Source organism: Camelus bactrianus, chromosome 12 (assembly GCF_048773025.1).
Source record: "Camelus bactrianus isolate YW-2024 breed Bactrian camel chromosome 12, ASM4877302v1, whole genome shotgun sequence".
NCBI lineage: Eukaryota > Metazoa > Chordata > Mammalia > Artiodactyla > Camelidae > Camelus > Camelus bactrianus.
In genome coordinates this window covers 49,229,073-49,250,725 of record NC_133550.1, presented here as the reverse complement: position 1 = coordinate 49,250,725, position 21,653 = coordinate 49,229,073, and the positions used below count along the sequence as shown (strand labels likewise).

The 21,653-nt window shown below is 35.5% G+C and overlaps 1 protein-coding gene across 2 annotated transcripts in view; it reads right to left on the bottom strand.

Annotated features, from left to right (window-relative positions):
- Window positions 1-21,653, bottom strand: part of PPFIA2 (PTPRF interacting protein alpha 2) — a 389,231-nt gene that overhangs the window by 15,545 nt on the left and 352,033 nt on the right. The window contains exons 22-26 of one of the 2 annotated variants that reach the window (XM_010958810.3): window positions 15,994-16,075; window positions 12,567-12,767; window positions 4,768-4,830; window positions 3,494-3,523; window positions 1,783-1,976 (exon numbers count right to left, since the gene is read on the bottom strand). In XM_010958810.3, coding sequence (XP_010957112.2) covers window positions 1,783-1,976; window positions 3,494-3,523; window positions 4,768-4,830; window positions 12,567-12,767; window positions 15,994-16,075 — 570 coding nt within the window. The remainder of the gene's footprint in view (window positions 1-1,782; window positions 1,977-3,493; window positions 3,524-4,767; window positions 4,831-12,566; window positions 12,768-15,993; window positions 16,076-21,653) is intronic. The other variant, XM_045519411.2, reaches the window with a different exon arrangement.

Below are 21,653 nucleotides of genomic sequence, written 5' to 3'. Positions count from 1 at the left end.
ATGTAATATAAAACTGTGCTATAAAGAGGATATATACTACTACAACCATGTCTGCGAGAAGAAAAACTAAGCTGTAAAGACAATGGGATATAGTACGCAGTTGGGCACTACCTGCTTTAAGTCAGATCGAAGCAGAGCGTAAAGATGAAGCTTGTGTATTTCCCAGAACAAAAAAGAACTCTGCCATTAGAGTAACTTTTATTTTTTCAAAAATAAGCTTGATCATTGGATTAACCATTTCCACTATAATAATAAAGCAATTAAAAGTTAATCTAGTGAAGAATGGAAAACAGGCACAGTTGTGTCATCAAAAATTCTAGTATTCAAAAGTCTAATACAACCACACAAAATCTGAGAGCCTAAATGTTCAGTGACCGGAAACTCACTACTTTACAATGCATAAAGTATAGACTAATTGAGAGTGATACAAAGCTGCTTTTCCTATTGAACATAAAACATGCACCCTAGTGTCTACAACTATTTGAACTAGAAAAATACATGTTCAACAGAGCAAATATTATTATTCTATCACCTAATGATATTAAAACACAAGAAAATTTATCTAAACTCTTCCCTTGCCCAAGCTAAATTTCTTTAATTTTTTTTCAAACTTCCCCAAGACTTTTCCTACTTCATCAATGAAAGTTTAACATTCATAAATTTATACAGTTTCTTATTGTCATCTTGCTACATGGTAGGACTTTTATTATGCCTACCAATAAACACTATCTAAATATGTCCTGTTATTAACTAGAACTGAGATTTTTGTGTCTACTATAGATCACTTATCTTTTTCACTTGAACTGCTTTTAAATCATGGACTTCCCATCCAGCATTTTAATGGTTTTTAAAAACTATGTTATACTTAGCTCTACTAAATTTAATCCAACAGTGTCAACAATTGTATTAAGATTCAAAATATCTTGATAAAGTTGATTGAAGAATCTCAATTATCATCTCTCTGTCCTAACTTTATGTCATCAACATATATGATTTTTATACTATTTTCATTTCAGTCAATAATTAAATATTGGACAGGATGTGAGCAGTTTCCCAAGCCAAAACTGTCTAGATTTATATTTATTAATTTATTCCATTAATCAACTATGCATGAAATAATCATAGTCCAGCTGATAATTTTGCACAAAAATTATAAAAATATTAGGCTACAATGTAACATTATGACATTATTACAAGCCTTTTTTATGCCTTAGATGATAAACAATTTGAAACAAGAATTTTTATTTGCGTTTTATTCATCTGTGTTCTTACCATTGTCTCATAACCCATTCAGTACTTCCCCCCCAAATTAATGTACAAATAAGCAAAAACATTAAAAGATTTATACAAAAACAAAAATGTTCTTCAGAGAATTTCTTCTCAAAATTTTTTCTTGTATAGCCCTATTATATAATTTATAACACATATATTTATGGAATTGAAATTGAACTAATTTATCCTTAATAAACAATTTTCTAATATAAAACATACACAGATACAAATCACAAACATGAAATTTCTTAAAGGTCCAGGGGGAAAAAAGATTTATGTTGTATGAGAATTTTGTACTACCTAGCTCCGCAAACTTTGGGAATGTAATATGCACCCAGCTCTACATTAGATAATCCCTGTAATTTGCTGCATAAAAATACTTTGCCAAGTAGATGTACACAGATGTTTTGAAGAGCACATTTTCTATATTTCTTAAGCATCTCTTTATGTTCAAGTAATATATATACATATTTATTGTTTCACTTTACTCACTCTTCGGAAAAAACCTACCGATGGAAACTATCCACCATTTTTAAATGGACACGGAGATCTTTTTTTGTTAGGTGATCTAACATTCTTGCATCTACCAAGCATTCCATAAAATAACTTCTGTACTGAGGTAACCCCAGGCTGGGAAGCCATTCGTTTCCAATCCACTCGTGGTTCATATCTCCATATGCCAGGGTCTGTAGAAAAACCGGACACTAGAACTGTTTTATAGCAGTCAAGTTTTTTAGCCAATATAATGAGATGGTAATTGGAGGGTAGTGCCTATTGTTACAACTGGTATTTAATTGCTATGATACATGTGAACAAAGCAGAAATAATATTCAGCCTCTAAGTATCTGATTTACTTTGGAACAGAATGGAACTCTGGGTACACGTATCACGGTACTTGCATTATTTTCCAAAGGAATCACATTTTATACAAACATGCCTTTTTAAATTAAAAAAATTAGAATGAATGGTATAATACAAAATGCTGAGCTTAAAGATCTTTTCTTTGTGTGGCTAGATTTATTTAATTTAACTTATTTTTATCTGTCAGCTAATCTCCATCATTTCCTTCTCTTCAATGCTACTATTACATTGCTGTGATGTAATGGCAAATCTTTATGTGAAAATAGAAACCTCAGTAAATGAACAGAGAAAGGCTAGAGAGACAGGATGTGAAGCTTTCTGTGGGCATTGTTGTTACCTAGTGAAGTATGCAGTCAGTAGTCCATAAAAACCACTGGAATAGAGCTTATTTTTAGGAATCAATCAATATAGACTCCGTACTTAAAGAAGTGGAGCATAATCAAAAAGTAAGACATAATCTAATTCTTTAATATAACAATATCAACTGATCTTACCAAACATTAGTCATAAAAGCCAAAATGAAAACCAAAATCAACCATCAACTCTAAGGCAATTTTTTAAAAGGACTATTACTCTCTATTGATAATGTTTTCTATTTTGTTCCTTATCAAACAACAAATTCACGCTTATAACATGTATTTCTAATGGAAAATCGAGGTGTTCTCTTTATTTTCTGTGTTCTTAAAAAAGATAAAATTCTTATAAAAAATGAAAATCTAATGCAACCCTAACTGACTAAATGTTTAAATGTAGGTCCTAGTAATAACTATCAAAATTTTTCTCTGGTCAAAGTTTGAATCATATTACCTATAACACACATTCATTCCTTGATTATACAACATGTGGAAATGCTGAAAAATGCACTGCTTCCTTGCAAACATAAATGTTCAGAGTACAGACGCTTGGTTCAGACTGCCATCTCAGTAAACAGGAGTGACTTCTGATTTGTAGTCACAAGGCTAACCCATGTCCCTCCAATCTCATTTCTCACACACTTTCCATTATACTTTAAAGCATCTGCAATTCCAGATAAGTTTTTAAAAATATCCCCCTCCCCCTTACTTATATCCAACATGAATGATTCCTCATGAAATATATTTGGGGGTGATTTCCAAGAAATTTAAGTTACAGTTCATTCTTTTAAAGGAGAAAGAAAATTTTCCTTTCAAAAGAGGCCAGGTATGAAATAAAAATCTATGGTGACTTTAAAAGACCTATGTAGTATTAAACACAAGAAATTCCAATAAACAATTAGCCTAATCTTATATATATTTTTATAATATTATAACATATAATTTTCTTACTTTATATCCTTATAGCCTACTAAATGATATTGCTGTAAAGCATATGAATTTCCTACCTGAGCCCAGCTTCCTTCCTCAGATTCTTTCTGTGTTAGCAGCAGGAAATGATTAATAAAGCAGATAAATACAAATTAATCTCAAATTAATGTAGTAAATTTTTTCCACTAAAAGCAAAATTGTTTGTTATTAAAAATGTTAATTAAGACATAGGCAGATAAACACACAGCTCCTTATTCAGATCCACAGTAATCAGTTCAGCACTTCAAGGGCAACTACCAAGGCATCTACGTAGTTTCTAGTCAGTTCTAATTAAACACATACACATATGACATATGGAATTTTCATGATACATTTGCTCTAGCCATTCTAAACCTTCTTCAATTCTTAAAAGTGGAATTTTCCAAATGTAATGAGTAATAATAAAAATTTCTGATTATATACATACAAACATACAATACACAAATGTGTATACATACATACATACATATGATGGAGAAATCTTACATAAATTAATGAAGTGGACAAAGTAACTTCTCCTTCTAGCAAAGATTTGTGGCAAATAGATTTCAACAACAACCAACAACAAACAAAACTAAACAAGGCAAAGACCATGCACAACAGACTAAACTAGAAATGCAATTAGCACATGACACTGGCATTTTTATTCATCAAGAGCTAGGCAATCGATTTTTCAAATAGGAGTACAACTGAAAGGAGATTAAAAGAAGTTGCTAAGAATAAAATGCATATCATGCCCAACTTCGTTACTTTAAATGAAAAATGACTATATACAATATTATACTTTCAAAAACTGACAATGACAGAGTCACCACAAATTTCTTTAAGCCTGTGCTTTGAATGTGAAATGAACAGAACACTTTGCATGGGGGTAGGAGGAGGAAGCTCTGTATCTGAGATGATAAAGTACAAGAAAATAAATGATTATATTTAAAATAAGTATTCAATCTAAACTTTCTATTGTAAGTTTAACTGGGCTTGGCAACATCATTAACTGTGAATATGTCCAATATTAAGTGATATTTGTTATCAAAAATTTTCAATGTTGCAAAATGGATGTGTCATTAAATTCTTATTATTTGTATATTACAAATTCTTATATTAACCATATCATGACAATCTACTACTGCTTCATTTAAAAATGTCTCAGTTCAGGGAAATAAAACCATAATGAAAAGTATTAGTTATCACTGCATATCACTATGTAAACGTAACTCCATTACTCTGATCTATCGTCAACAAAATAGCTTCCTTCATCCAAAGAGCAGCAAAATAACTTTTCTTCATGTTCAACAAAGCCATAAAGACTAACCGTTTTTGCTGGAGCTGCAAGATTTTCCATCTCTTCATGGGTCACCCAAACGTTGCCTGAAGGCTAGTGAGGAGGCCCACAGGGGAGCAGTGGGATCCGTGGGACGGAAGCAGTGGTAAAGAAGAAAGGCAGCACCACTGTGAGTTAGCACCACAGTAACACGACAGCTCTGGCTTCTACAGCATGCACGAGCGATAGCATTGCTGGTGTACTCACAGCTCCCTTTTCCTTCTACTTAAAAAGATTAAATAGAAAGAGGCATGCTGTGACACTCGTGGGATAGATTTTAAATGATACTTCTGTACTGCAATTATTAATCAGGAAAAAGCCTTAATCAAAATTTGCATTTCAAAGGTAAGAGGCTATTGGATCCATCTTTTTGAACCATGGAAAACGGTATAAATTTCATCTGTAGAAGAATGTATTTTTTTCTTCAGTAAACAAAGGTACATGTATTTTGTTGTGTTATTACCAATATGTTGTTCACAAAGTTTTGATTCTTCAGTGTCCTTAGAAAGAGAAAAATGCTTGTCAATACCCAAAGCGGAAAGCACTATTATAACCTGTCTGGAAACCAACATCAGCTTTTTGCACATGACCTCTTCCTTTTACAGTTCAGTAAATGTTGTTTTCCTATATTCTTATACAGAAAAAAAAAAGTGAAATGCTACTTTTGATTTCATAAAAGGTATTTTCCACTGAATATTGTCAGAAGTCAGAAAACCTGATTTTTCATCAGCAACCTACACCATTATAGAGAAGAACATGATGTAAAAGGAGATTTTCCCTATAGCAGGCACTATTTTATTATAAAGTGTCATTTGCTTATTAAATAAAACAACCCACAATATTTGTTTTATACACTGAATTACATACAATTTTAAACCAAAGTCCACTTAGTAACATACAGATCACTGGGAACCACTTTCCATGAAATTCCACCATTTCACTGGGAAATCTTTATGAACATTACAACGTTGTCCAAGAACATCGATCTATAGTTATGGTGGAATTTATATCTTAAGTATTGCTTGCTACTTGTTTTGTAAGGGGTCTAGTTTTAAAGAGTTGGAATAGTAAAGTTGATACCCTGACATAAGTCATCACCATAATTCTCTCTGGTCTTTTCTATTAACACATAGTAAGTACCATGTTGACTTATCTTCTATTATAAATAATGCAATTTAATATAATTTGAAAAATAACTACATATAAACTAAATTGACTATAGTTTAATATGAGATAAATCTCATGTATAAGAGAATTACTCATATATACATATATTTGAGTAACAAGAGGGAGTTGAGTGGTAAATATTCATAATTATAAATAAATCATATGGGTATACAAACCCCAAATGATAAACATCATACATTATGTATAGATTTCTCATTCTCCTACTGTTTTGGAGTTTTGAGAATATCTGAATTTTTCCTTTAAGATAAAACTGTGCACACCTGTAAAATATATTCAGAATACAGCAATCATCCATGTCATTAAAAGTCTCTCTCTTCTATTCTCAGATTCTGGAAATGGTGCTCATTATGAACAGAAAGTTGCATATGAATATGTGAATCATTAAATCATTTGGCAGAAATTGCTGTTATTGGCTTTGTGAGGAGTGCACGATGCTAAAGAGAACTTCCCACTCATCTCTCGTATCCCTCCATTTACACCGTGATGACAGTGCTTTGCCTGAGTAGCTGTAGTTTGTTCCAAGTGAGCTTCAGTGACTATTACCTGAGAGGAAATTCATTGAAGCCAGACTTGTTTTTTATAACGATTTCTCTAGATTCTACCTTGATTGTGAATCCAAATAATGAAGATTTCCTTTCTTCTATAAGTAAATTGACCAGTATTACCTCATACTGGAATACATATATGTATATATAATCTCTTTCATAGGTTAAAGTCTGTATTTGCTCGTCTGTCACCAAACTCTGGGGTAAGCAGAATGCTGGAAGCTAAGATTTTATCTATATCTTTACATGCAAAATGAGTATACATCCAGGGCAATTTTCTAAAGCATGGTTGGCAAATTTTCCAAAGATGTAGGTTTGTTGTTCACTTTCACTCTGCAGTTATACTTGTGAAAAGAACTGCCTGTTTTAGAACCTTGTAAAATAATCCATAGAATGACTTCCATACAACCCAATCAATTCAGCATGGGCTGAGGTTTTGACAAATTTGTTTTATAAGCAAGCCCATGTGTAGTAAGTCAATTATTCAGAATTCTTTCTTTTCACCACTAGTTTAAGTGACGGAACTTCCTGGGGAAGTCATTAAAGGGGTGATTTAGAGCATTTCAGCAAAGAGTGCATCTTAGAGAATAGCTGGAGTGGGATGCTGTGAGCAACCAAGGACACCGGTGCCTTGGGTCTGAGAATGAAGTGCAAAAAACAGCTTTGAAAAGCATAAAAGCCAAGTATCATATAATGTGGTTGTGGTTTTCTAAGAGCCGCTTGAAAATCATTTACTCACTGCCCTTGGCAGTCTATGCTGCAACCCCTGGTAGACATTTGTGTGTGTGTGTGTGTGTGTGTGTGTGTGTGTGTGTGTGTGTGTGTGTCAAATACCATCTGAGTCTAGCAGATGATTTCTAAAATTTTAACTATCTGGAAGTTTACCAAATTACAATCAAGAGGTTTGAGTTCTAGCAACACCACTTCTCAGTAACTACCCTAGGACATTTCCTAAACCTCTCTACACTTTAGATTCTACATCTGTTAAGTAGGCTAAGACTATATACTCCTACTAAGAACAATACTGATAATATACAGTTATGATGTAATATATTCTGATATGGGACTGGGACTAGGATGAGGTAGGTGAGGTGTTAAGGGGGCTAAATTTAAGGAAGCACTCACTTTCAGGACCATGCAAGTGCAAGATTAGTACTAACAGTGAATGCCTCCTTAAATTCTGTATTTGAGGGGCCCTGCTAGCCTCACCTTAGTCTCCATGAAGTAGAATATTCAGATAGTATTATCAAATGAAATCTAGAAGGAAAATTCCTAAAGGATGCCAAGAATTAAAGCACTTACCTAATTAAATCATTTTGGAGAGAGTTATGATATAAAAATAAATATTAAAAAGAGTTTAAGGGATAACTTCATGAAAATTTATTGGGGGAAAATAATTAACTCTCTTGTTGTCAGAAATACAAAATAAGTAAAGCAGCTAGACCTCAGAATAATCCTAAACTTCACCTAGCTGGAAGTAACTTCTGTTACTACATAGATCATTTTGAAGTATTTTTTACTTTATAATTGAGTTATAAAGTAAATTAATTTGAAATTTAGTTTTCATATTCAAAATAACCTAGACTCCACATTTCTCCCTTATCTGAATTTATGTATCTTAGCATAATAAGAGGAAAATTATTTCTCATTGTAATAAGGCTAGTTTTACACAATTATATTTCACCTTATTTACATTAAAGGTTGAGGCTTAGGAGGCTAGTAATAATGAAAAAGGGAACCAAAGCAGATTGGAAGAATGCTGGAAAAAAGAATGAAAACTCACAGAGTGTAGGCAGCAGCAGAGTGTACTTGTTAGGAGCATAGACTATGGGGCAAAACCACCTGGGGCTGTGGCATTAGAAAAATCACTTGACCTCTCTGTTTATCAGTTTTTCTCATCTGTAAAACAGGTATCATAAAGGTACCCATCTTATAGTGTTGTCATGAGTTTAAATGAGTTATTACATGTAAAGCACTCAGAACAGGGTCTGACACTTAGTATTCCACTGATGTTGCTGTTACCATAATTTCATTAGAAATTTTGTTAAGCAATCTCTACCCAAGTAAATCTAGTCTAATAAATGTTCTCTGTTTCCCCTGTATATTGTGCTCACACTTACCTTATGCCTTACAACTCTGCTCAAATTTGCTGAATTATATTTCCCAAAGATCATTTATATTTGTTCCCATTTATTTCCACTGTACTGTCTAAAATTAGGCTATTTAAATAAATATTACGTAAAATAAAAAATAAAAGAAATTTGGCTCATGTGTGAACACTAGGTTGAATTATTTGGAAAGACGAGGTCAAGGAAAATCTTCAACCACATTATCAGTGAGACACAACTTTGTCAAAGTTTGGGGAAGAAATTTTGAATACCCAGGAGGATTCCGCACTCACACAACTTTCCGAGGATCTTCAAGTTAACACTTTAAAAAGAAACTCAAACTAAAAAAGTTGAAGATGTTTAATGGATGAAGTTATCAAATAAAGATAATATGAAACTCCAGGCACTGGAGTTGTACTCAAAGAAAAGCCCCAGGTGTTTTATCTAAATTTGCAAGTGCCTGAACAGTTATGTATTTTTTACTTAAAATATTTAAAGAATTGACTTATTACTTATGACACCCCTCTTTAACTAAATCTTTCAATTACCGGATAGTGCCATCTCTATTCTGTTATGTAAGACGCCCTCTACAGTAGCAGTAGTTTAGGAATAAGAAACAGAAAGCTGCAAGACTAGAGCCGGCTCAAAGAAATAATAAATGTAAACATTAGATTTTCCTTTTGGTGGTTTAGTGCATTTCATCTAGACAGAAAAGGAGGCAGAATCAGAGTTCTGTTTAGTTTAAAACAAAAAAAAAAGTCTAACTATCTTGTTTTTTTCTTCTTAGAACTTGAGTGAATGAACAAGATATACTTGGTTTAGGAACTCAAACTCAAACCTAAACACACAAGACAATTCTGTATAATTGGAACTATCTGCAGTGTTCTAGGAGACACGATAACATTTCTTTAAAAAAGAAAAAAGCCCATTTTGCATTTGCAAAGTGTGAATCCTAATATATAATTTTAGGTGATGACTTTAAAATGTTTTAATCTTCACTTTATGTAGAGGATTAATTACTAGAAATTCATAGGTAACTTTTTTGCAAAGCAAATTAGATTTGAAATATATTAAAAATAAGTAAATGCTTCCAATCTTGATGGAGTAAAAGAAATAAAAAGTACTCAGTAGATAATTTTTAAAGCAAATAGAGACAACTTATCTCTTATGTAACTTGCACCAATATTTGGCAAAGGGCATATGTCCTCTGTGAACAAAGAGCTTTTACACGTTAGTAAAAAGATGATTATTCTTATAATGCTATAGAAAAATGGAAAAAGTTATGAATAGGTAATTCATTTAAATGCTAAAATAAATAAGCATATGAAAAAAATTTAAATTTACTACTAACTTTTAAAATGTAAATGTAAGCAATGGAATAATTAACACTGACCAAGGAAAGAAAAAAGACTACACAATACAATTTGGCAAATAAGGTTTAAAAGTACTAAGACTATAAATGCCCTATATACAAATATTGCATGGAAATAACCACACTTAATGCAATAACATAACTACATGCAAATCCACTATGGTATTATAAATACAATGAAAATTATGAAATAAGTAAAATGTCCAATGTTAGGGACTTGGTTAAATAAATTATGGTATTTTCATTAAGGAGGTATGCAGTGATAAAAATGTCAATTGCACATTTAATAAAATGAGGAAAGTGTTTGTGCTATATTACTAAGTTTGAAAAGTACAAAATAAAATATTATGTGAAAATAATTCATCTTTATAAAATGAGAAAGAAAATCATATGGAAAGGTCTCTATCAAAAAGTTAATAGTGAAAATTTTAATAATTTTGAAAATTAATTAACAATATATTACCTGTCTTTCAAATGTTAATTCCTCTTTGAAGCCTTATTCAACCAGAACTGATTTCTGCTTCCTTGGAATTCCACCACACTCTGCTTCTATCTCACATTTAGGAATTAAACTACGTCGTCTTCTACTAAACCTACAGGTGAACACGTCTTCCTTTTCTTAGTACAGGTGCCCTCTCTGAAGTCAGGGCCATACATATTTCACATCCTCTGTACTGGTGGGTAGAATGACTTGTGCAGTCATGATTTTAAGATGCACATTTACTATCTACAATTTGCCAGGCACTGAATTAAGGACTGGACACTACGGAAAACCTGATAATATACCTGCTTGGCTTAGTGTGGGATGAATCAAGAAGAGACAATGATAAAATAAGTTTTATAAGTATACAGAGTGGTAACTTGGGAAGGGAAGCCAACCCAGACTTTGGGGCTTCATGAAGACTTTTTAGAGGAAGGACATTCAGGAATCACTAGATAAAGGATGGGTTGGGGAAGGATGGTGGTCCTGGTGTGAAAAGAATGTTCCAAGCAAAGGGAAGAGCAATTGAAAAAGCTCATAATCAACCAAAAATCATAGAAATCTAGAAAACTTAAAGTAGTTCTGCAATGTTGGGATCCTGACCGGAAGGAATAAAACCTTTGAGGTGAACTGAGACTAGATCAGGAAGAAGTTCATAGATTCTCCTCACATTTGAGAGTTCTTCGAACAACTGAGTGCACTCTTACCTTTAATAGTTTCTGATTTAAGTTCCTTCAGTTTGCTTAGACATTTTTAGAAAAAATAGTGCTTAATTATTCTATTTTCCTTTAAGAAATAATAGGTTAGGGTACTAAATAGAAACAATAAATTGTACTCTATTTTTCATCTTAAAGTTGAGACGTCTATTGCTCTTACTTCTCCAAGATTAGGAATTTTAAATATTTTTGTCCAAATTTGCTGACATAAACTAGTCATGACACTCTTACTTGGGAGTTATGCAGGAAATCCATCATCAGATCTGAATTCAGATTACATAAACTATTTTAATGACTTACTCAGTTTTTATTTTAAACATATTCTGAATTGTTTTTTAACGTTAGTAATATTTTAGAACAATATACATTTATATACATTTAAAAATGTTATACAAGTTATATATAAGAACTTGTTAAGTATGTATTTTTTCCTACATGTTACTTAGGAAGAAGTTAAAATGGAATTTCACAAGCAATATAAAAGCTTTATAAATTTGGCCTTGTATTTCTAGCATTAGAATCTAGTATACTGGGAAGGAATTTAAGGATATATGCAATAAAAATGAAGAAAATTCTCTAATTTATGTTCCATGTTTAAGACCATGTGTAAAAAGCTATACCCAAACTAGCTTTGTGCCTGAAAACTACAATACTTTTCTTTAATCTACTATTTAAATTTATCTCATTCTTCAATATTTTATCATTATATATAAGACACAGGAACAGAAAAATCCAGTTAACATTAGAAATCATATCCTTTATCAGCAAAAGATACAATTTGGGAAAGGAGTAAAGAAAGAATTAGTATTACTTAGGAGTTTTTCTTAGTGTTTGAATGTGTCATCTGGCATGCCTTTTTAGACATTTTGTTCTTTCCTAATATTAAGAAAAGGACAAAATTATGAGAGGAATAGGGATTTATAAAAGGTAAACAGATTTTGAAAGAAGGTATTCTACTTGGTATTTATAAAACATTAAATATCTATGTACTTTCATAATTATGAAAACTGCTTAAGAAGTAGTGAGTTTAGTATTATATCTTCAGCTCCAGCTCATCTCCTGAGATGTTGGATTACATTTAAAAAAAAAAAAAAAAAAAGGAGAGACATCCTAAAAAAGAGTAAACTCGTGGTCTTGTTGCTTGGGAGAAAAATCTGAACTTTAGGTCTAGTGACTAGTTCAAAGTCTATCTTGGTTGCAGCCTTCACTTCTGATAGGAGAATTAAAAGTAGCAGCAAGGTTAATGAAGAGCAAGCTAAGTCTCCTCACAATAATTCACACTGACATTGAAATGTGTGCTGCCACAGGTAAGCTCTGTGGACCTGGAGATGCTGCCATTCGCCCAGCATGGGGAGAGGGAAGGAGCACAAACTGACTCACAGTTCTGGATGTTGGAGGAGCCGAAGGACTGGTTAGGGAAACCATCTCCTGGATTGCTAAGCGGAGCTTTAAGCGATGCAGAGGATTGCTGATTCCAATTTCTCTCTGGATCTCGGTGTCTGATAAGGCAGACATGATGGCCCCGCTCTTGACGTTGGCTCGGCAGGCTGCCACGTACCAAGCAGGCATTCCCAACCAGAGCTGTTGCGTAAGGAACAAATCCACACACCAATTAGAGTAATAGTTGACGTTTCAGTGTCTCTTACGTGCTAGGTGTTATTCTAAGTACCTTTCTGTATGAACTCATTTATTACCACAACCCCATGAAAGCGACGCTATTACTGTTTTCCCCAGAAGAGATACATGCACAGAGACATTAATTCATTTATTCAAAAATGCCAGGTAGGCAGTAATGAAAATAAAGACTGGAAATCTAGCCTTCAGGGTCTGCAATTTAAAAACTAATTTATATTATTAGGGATAAAAAAAAATAATAGCTGCACCACACCATCACCTCCTGGGTTTGAGGACAGGAAAAACAGCCACAACTGCATTTGGTAAAGACGCCATCAGTATTTGTTTAATGTATGACTTCAATTTATAATTATCTTTTAGAATAGTGAGTACAAAGAAATTCTGTCACAGAAAGACTGATTTTGATCATGGGCTGTAGTGTGGTGAAGCCACATTTTCCATCTACTTGGCTACACTGTGACAGTCAGATGAACTCAATTAGACGCTTAATGTGAAAATAGTTTTTGGAGAATGAAGTGATGGGCTAATGGAAGAGGCTAACGTTATAAACATCTGGAAGACTTTAGCTAAAGAGAGTAACAAAATAAATCATGCGTTAGAACTTAGGGACTCCTAACTGAATCACTATGCTTTACACCAGAAACTAACACAACATTGTTAATCAACTAAACTTCAATTAAAAAAAAAAGAAAGAAACCAGGGTTTCTGTTTTTCAACCTTGCTGTGAGGCTCTGGAAAGACAACTGAATTGGTAGAGCAACGAGCACAGCACATGTCTGGCACACATCGAAGCACAGGGTGAAGCACCGACTCACACGCAGCGTGCTGTAGCATCTGAATTACTGACACTTAAATAGGGAACAGTCTTTCCATCCCTCCCCCTCCCCCACCACCTCATTAGCTTTGAGTAGGAAGCAGGGCACATGGAAGTGAGCGGTTCAGATCTTGGTCTTTAAATGTCCAAAATACTGATTTTTTTTTTTTTTTGGCTGTTTTATTTGTTGATATGAATAGATTGAGTAAAAGGAGAGAGAGCATGAGAGTAAGAAAAAGAGAGAGTAAGAGAACAAAGAAAAACTATAAATCGGCAGTATTCGATGTCAAGGGCTCTGGACCAAGGATCAAAAGGCCTGGGCTGTCTTTCCTTCCCAGTCATTGGTGAGTTTTACAAGTCCTCTAAACCTCAGGCTTACTTTCCTCGTTTGTAAACTGAAGGGATTCAGCTTTTTTATTTCTATGATAATTGTGTTAAGCCGCTCCCAAGCCAGTTCCCGATGATCTCACTTCCTGATAACCTGTCCTGCATAATCCTCTTCCTTTGAGTTTGGGCTGGACCCAGTGACTAATTTTAATGAAAAGACTATGATAAAAGTGATGAGTGTCACTTTCCAGATTATGTTACAAAACAAGACTGCGGCTTCATTCCTGCCAGTCCTCTCCCCCCATGTCTTCTCCGAGCTCTTGCTCCGGGGGAAGCCAGCTGCCACGTTGTGAGCAGTACTGTGAGATGCCCACGTGGACAGGAACAGATGTGTCTGGCCAGCAGCTCCAAGGAACTGAGTCAGCCTGGAGTTGGATGTTCCCTAGGCCAAGCCTTGAGATGACTGCCACCCCAGCTGACACTGTGCCTGCAGCCTTGGGGGAGACTTCGGACAGAGGTGGTAGCTAAGCCATGTCCAGATCCTGACTCACAGAAGCCATGAGGAAAATAAAAGCTAAGTTTGGGGATAGTTATTTATTATCATGTAACAAATTAACAGATTTTTTTTTAATTTAAAAAATTCTGCCATATTAAAAAGTTGTTTGCTTCTGAAGAGGAAACAAACAAAAGGCCAAATCTTTCAGTCAAGGTGGCCTGGGCAGTGACTGAGATAAGAAAGAGGAGGGAGGGTACCCAGGTACCATGTATGACTGAAGAGTTGACAGGATCCCCCACAGGTGAGGCACAAGGAATTGACCTTGTCATGACAGATGTGATTAGATATGAGAGAACATGGAACCTAATTCATAGTTTATAAACTCAAATTGTTCAAAACAACCAAACACCAAAATATACCTTCACCGCACCCTAGTGATTGTTGCCTTCTCTATGCTAAGAAATTTGCGTTTCCACACAGGTTAACATTACCCAAATGCTCGCCGATACATTGTTACCAAAGTCATCCTTGATTAGACTTTTTAAAAGTTTTTGATGTGGATAGATGGTGTGTGAAGCATCAGAATTATTCCTACACATCACTCTTAATGGGCTGTGCCCTCAAGAAGATGCTAAAGGAGGTGAAAGTTAAGAGCTCTCACTCACTGCATCAGCCAGCTCATTCATCTTGTTTATTCCATTTTATAATTTGAGTCACTTTAGGGAGCACATTAGGAGCAATTTCTGTGTGCTCAGGATAGTTTTAATTAGTACAAACTTCACTACCTGTCATTTCCTAGTCCCTGAACCCCAGTAAATCTTTTTTTTTTTAAATATAAAGAATGTGTTCATCACTTGCCAGAATAGTAGCTAACTGTCATTTCCTTCACTGTCCCAGTCTGCTCCTGCTGCTCAGGTATTCATTTTTCCAGACCCTTGTGTTGTGTAGGAAACGCTGAACGTAGTTCTTGTTTTATTAAAACATTCGGGTTAGACACAGAGGGAACAAGGAGATGTCTTCTCCTGGATTACTCCAATTGTCTAAACCTAGCTGGCCCCTAGGCTCTAGAGAATTAGGTTCAGGGATTACACTGCAGGCAAAGAAGTGGCTCTCTTGGAATCAGTTTGGCAGTGATATCTTGGATAACATGTTAAATACGGAGATGGCTCTTCTCTGTTAACCTGCTGGTGAGGAAGGACTCTAGACTGATGTACTGCGACAGATGTTTTCTTGCAATGACAGAACTGTCACTCAAAAATTGTTTCTTCTGACTTACTCTAGACATGAAGAAGATGGAATTTACCAAAATTTCTTTATATCCCACTGCCTGCTTCCTTCTACCACAATCACAAGAGAGCATCTGAGTAAAATTGCCACAATGCCCATGGGTCCCAAGTTAAAGTAAGTATTCCCTTTATAAGCTATTCCAGACTATTGGAAAACTAGGACATCAGGAACCTGTCTCTACTTGTCTCTAAAAACACTATCAAATTAGCAGGGATTGGTTTAAGAGCCTTTTGGTTTAATTATCTTACCTCTAGCCATGCGACTACAGTGGGACCATCCCACTGGGCAAAAGGTAATCCCTTCCTCCGAGCTTCTTCTAGAAGTTCATGCCTGAAGTACACAGCAAAGATTATGAGTCAGCTACAATGGGAAAAGATGGCAGTGATTATTTTTAATGACAGTATTTAAAAAAAGCCCATAATCCTTCGTAAGCTTTTCATGAATTAATACAGAATAACAGAATTCCTTCTCCTTTGAATAATACATGCAAATCATCCACTGATTTTATTAGAAATGAAATAGTGACATCTAAAAATAATTTTCTCCAACACGTATTCACTAAAATTCAAACATTAAATGTTAATGGACTAAGAAGCTGAATTTTATTATCAGCAAACAGCCCTTAAACAAGAAAATGGCCCACATATGCATATTCAAGCATGCCCTATGGGGTCTGCCTTGCCTGCTTCCCCTTATTATTTCAATAGTAGATAAAGTGCCTGTATACAGAGGCAGAAGATAAAGCTGGTCCTTTTAGCCCCATTCAAGTGATGTGCTTGATTTTCGCATGCTCTCTGGGTCTAGGGGCTATCGTAGGAGTCCATGTTTTGTCTCGACTACATTACTTCTCATTTGAAGAAAACTCCAAGGCAAGTTGACTTCCATCACTACAAAGCAATGTAAGGTGTAAAATTCAGCAGTACACTTAATCTCATTTATAATCACTACTGGTTTTAATGAAACCAAAACATCTCAATGGCAACCAATGGTTGTTTCTGAAAACAAGAAGATGTAAAGAGCCTTGACACATGCATCTTTAATCATTGTCCCTACTGCTGATCCTGACATCCATTTACAAAACCAGTATCAGATCACTCGTTACTGAACAGCAAGATTGTGTTTTCTTTGAATCTCAAATTGATAATATACCTGGCCAAGATTATATTGGAAAATATATTCCCTGTACTTTAGATGCATAGATTTTATAGATCTTACACACACACATTATATATGTATATAATGTATACATATAAATATACATAAAATTGTTTTATTTTGAACATGTGCCTGTCTTGCTTAGGAATCCATCATTAATATTATATATGAACTCCAGATGAAGCATTTGATTACTTCCTACTACTAATTGATTAATTGATTATTGTGGTGAGCTGTAATATGTTAAAAATACATAATAAAAATGCCTTTTAATCCAAAAGCTTTCTCTTTCCGTGTTGGCAATGGTTGTTACCAAAAATGCAATGTGAAAAAGAAACAAGGAGGCAAAACAAAAATTAAAGTTTTCCAGTAGCTGAGAGGCACATAAAGCAACTCCTCTTTCATTTGATGGGATAGCAAAGAAGCATGTGTAACCTGTTCAGCACCTGGGCAAGGGAACAGGAACACTGGTGCCCTGAATCCCAGGTGAAAACTAGAGGGGCTCCCTCACCTGGCTTGCTCTACCCCCACCCATTTGCTCAGGCTTCCCAATGACATTCCTTCACTGAAAACCAGATTTGAATAGCCTAGTCTCTCCATGACAGATAAAGTGACAGAAATGGGTTTAAGGGTTAAACAACCAACCATCAGGTACTTATTGAACAAGCACTTATTTTGAGCTGAGACCTGTGGAAATACAGACATGCACCCAGTTTTCCAGGAGCTCCCTGGTTAGACAGAAAAAGCAAACACATAAAACTGTCTAAGAACATAGAACAACGCACAAATAGAAGCTAAAACTCAGTGATGCACATTCTGAGTGTGAGGATTTTGGAGAAGGGGTTAGTAGCAAGGGAAATGATCAGTGAAGGCTTTGTAGCAACAACTGGCCATGAAGGGTGGGTGGGAAGGAGGCAGGGACTACGTCCCAAGCAGGATAAGCAGTTAGGGTGGAAGGTCAGAGGCAGGACTGAACACAGAAGACCTGCAGGAAAATTTAAAGTAGGCCTCCACAGAGCCGAAGAGCATTACTGAGAGTTGTAACATTATAACCATCAGGCAAAGGAGCACTTCCAGTATGTGACGGGTGAGTGGCATTAAAGAGGAAGAAACAAGTATACATTTACAATTGGTTTTTGGTACGTTTAGCAAAAAAAAAAAAAGCCAGGCAATAGGCAAAAAACACCTAGGAAGAACACAACATTTTCACAAAAGATAAACATGAGTTGTACGTAAGCCATTTTTAAAAGCTAGAACATTTTAATTGTGAAAATTCTGACCAGTTCCCTAATAAAAAATGCACCACACAAGCTGGAGAGATCCTGTGAAAATTTAAGTCAGAAAATGTGACTTCTCTGCTCACTTCCAGTTACTCCCTGTCTCACTGAGAGCAAAAGCCAAAGTAGCTGTTCCGATCTACCCTACCTTCTTCATCTCTCTGATCCAAATCCCATCTCAAAGAAATAGTGACCTGAACTATTTAGGCAATCATAAATAAAAAACTGACTTGGCACCAACAGGCATTTGGGATACACTGGTGTCTCCTGTTTGTCCAGTGCATGTGTGGAGATGTATGCATTCTCTCTGTATCCCAGAGTCCACCTTTTCAAAGGTTAAGTGACAGTTCTTCCAGAGTGATGTCATGGTCACTTTCCCCAGGACAAATCTGAGTCTAAAATTACTGTCTTTCTATTTAGGCCTGAAGAAATACTTTTGTCTTTCTTTTTTTCCCAGAAAATCTAATATTTAACCATCCTTTGCCCCCAGATCACTCATATATTACTACACGGGCACCTACACTATACATTACAGGTACTGACTTCTGTTTTAAGTTTTAGACCAGATTCTTAGAGGACATCAGTAGCACTTTCTTCTAGGGGAAGTTTCAGGCACAGAATTGTATCTGCGTGGAAACTCACACACACACGCACACACACACACACACACACACACACACACACAGAGATACAAGAAAAGTACTAATTATAAGGGAAGGTCACTTTTAATCAGAAAAGCCTCTGAGTCATTGAGGATTTTTACGAAACACATTCTCATCCACAGTAAAGAATGCCATTAAGATTCTCCCAAAGTCCTCAGACTCGCTCAGTAAGGGTGTCAGTGAGCTACTGTAAACGGGACGTGACACATGACGAAGGCCCAAGGCGTGGGGAACACCCCGGTGTGTGAGTGGCTTGCACGTTCATGCAGAAACGTGCAGAGGGAAGCTTGCACTTGCTGTGCCTGATCTGAAGACAGGAACAAGGCGCAGGCACCCTAGTTACGCCTGGACCCAAGGATTTCTAGGTCAAGGATCAAGAGTGTCTAAGAAAGGTAAATAAATCAAGAACATTTGCCAGGGTTGTGGTTTCTAAGTCCTAACCCAATTAATGTAAGCAAGTATGACTTTGCTTAAACGAGCCAATCCAAATGGAAATCCTCCTTTTTAGGTTTTATGACTTTAACTGTTTCAGCTTTGACCTCGTTGGTGGGGAATGCTTATGTTTCTAAGCTACGTTTCTTTGACACTAAATAAAGTCCACATGCCTTCCTGCCTTGTTGTTCCACTCACTTTATCTTGATTTTCAAGACACAACAAAAATACTTCCTCTCTGAAGCCATCCCACCCTGGACCTAGAGGCAATATTTACGACTTATTTTTCTAGGCTCCTTTGTACTAAGCAATTTGCCCAGAATATCTTTAACATTTTACTGAGTTAGAGCTTTGATCAATTTTATTTTTTGTTTGGAAGACAAAAACCCGACACATAGTAGGTCTCTAAAAATCCAATGACTGAATGCCTAACCTAGCCTCAGGGCATACAAAGTCCCTGTTCTCAGGCCCTTAGAGTTTGGAAGAACAACTTGTAAATAATAAATTCAATAAGATGTTAAACTCTGAGAACTGAAATTTGTTAGTTACTCAAAAATTCATAGAATGTGAGGGCAGTAAAGTCTTCTTTTCCAAATTTTTCCCAGTGTGGATGATTCACTGCTGTCAGTGAAATGAGACTTCATTCTCAGACCACTTCACCTAAGATGCTATTTTGAGACTGCCAATTTGTGATATGACTGTCTAAATACCATGCAGTATCATCACCCCTGTCACTCAGGGTGGCCACTTCAGTCACCTTCCATTTAATGCCTGTCAGTTTCCCATTCTTACTTTCTGTTTCATCTTCTTTTACTTTCTGCTTTCACTGCCACTGTTCTTTTTTCTCTCAGCGTTTTAATTGGCCCCACTCTCCAGGCTTCTTACCCTTCCAATACACTGCCATGAAAAAATCTGCTGTCAAAGCAGTGCAGGTAATACAGTGGGCTCCGAAGTCAGAACGCTTGGGCTGGATTCCTGGTGCCCTCCCTTCTTAGATCTGCATCCACAGACAAGTCACTTTACCTTGTTGTGCCTCAGTTTCCTCATCTGTAAAATGCAGCTGATAGCAGAACCTACTTCAGAGGGTTGGTATGAGAATTGGCTAAGAAAATATATGTAATGTGATTACAGAAGTGACTTGTACAAAGGAAAAAGTCAATAAATGTGAGCTATTTATCATCACACTGTCCTCTTAAAACCCTTTGATTGTTCCTGAAATGCCTGAAGAATAATCCTCAACCTAGATTACAAAGCCTAAAATTGGTTTAGTCTCGATTTTCCGTTCTAATCATCTTCCCTTCCTTCTAACCAGAACTGAGAACTGACATTGGCAAATCATTTGCAACATGAGTAATTCCATCTTTGCAAGTACCATTTTCCAGAGCTGGTAAGTGCTTTCTCTTCTTCTTTGACTATCAAAATCTTACTGCTTGCCTAAATCATAACACTTCCTTTTATTTTGTGATCATCCTAGTCCACAATGCCTTTTTTAATCTGGAAACTCATAGTGTCAGCATCACTCTTAAAGACTGGTGACGGACACCACACGCATAAGCTTCATCTCCCACCCAAGATCCTAAATTACTGGAGATGAGAATTCTTCCACTGCATTATACATTTTTCTTTGCATGATCTAGCCAAGAATACCTTTTGAAAGACTGCTATTTTGCAATGCACGAAACTCTCAGGGTTGACAACCATCTAGGATCCCTGATCAAAAGGCAATTTTTAAGTATTCTATGTTTTTGTTAAGATCCAATTACTTATTGAATCTTAAAAAGGAGTTAGAATTTTGCTTAGCAGTTACACAGATTGGCTGCAGAAAGAGATAAAAGTGCCCTCTCTAACATTAAATATGACATTTTGTAAATTGATCAAATACTATCAAAGCTTTTGTTCAAACTCTCACTTGTAGACATGGCAATGAACTCCCAGTTTGTCTTTCCTTTGGTACTCCCTCCCTCCTATCCTTGTTCCAACTTTCAGAAAGACCTTTCTAAGCACAAATCCTTTTGTAAGAGATGCCTCTTAGAAACGCCCCACTTGCCCTGAAAATAAAAGTCAAACATCTTCGCATAATTAAAAAGACCCTTGGTGATCTGGCCCCTGGCTATCTCCCAGCTTATTCTGTTCTATCAATACTGAAATACTTGCCGTTTTCTAAATACCTCATTCTATCTTACCCTCCATGACTTTGTAGATGCGTTTTTATTCTGCCTGGAACATCCGTCTTTGCATCATAATTGTGGCAAACACACTCATCTTTCAGACACAGTTTTTGCTTTATCCTTCCTGTTGAGATTCCAAGATCTTTCCCAGACAGAATTAATTTTCAGTTCTATACAAATATTATAACTTGTACATACTCTGGTTATTGCACTT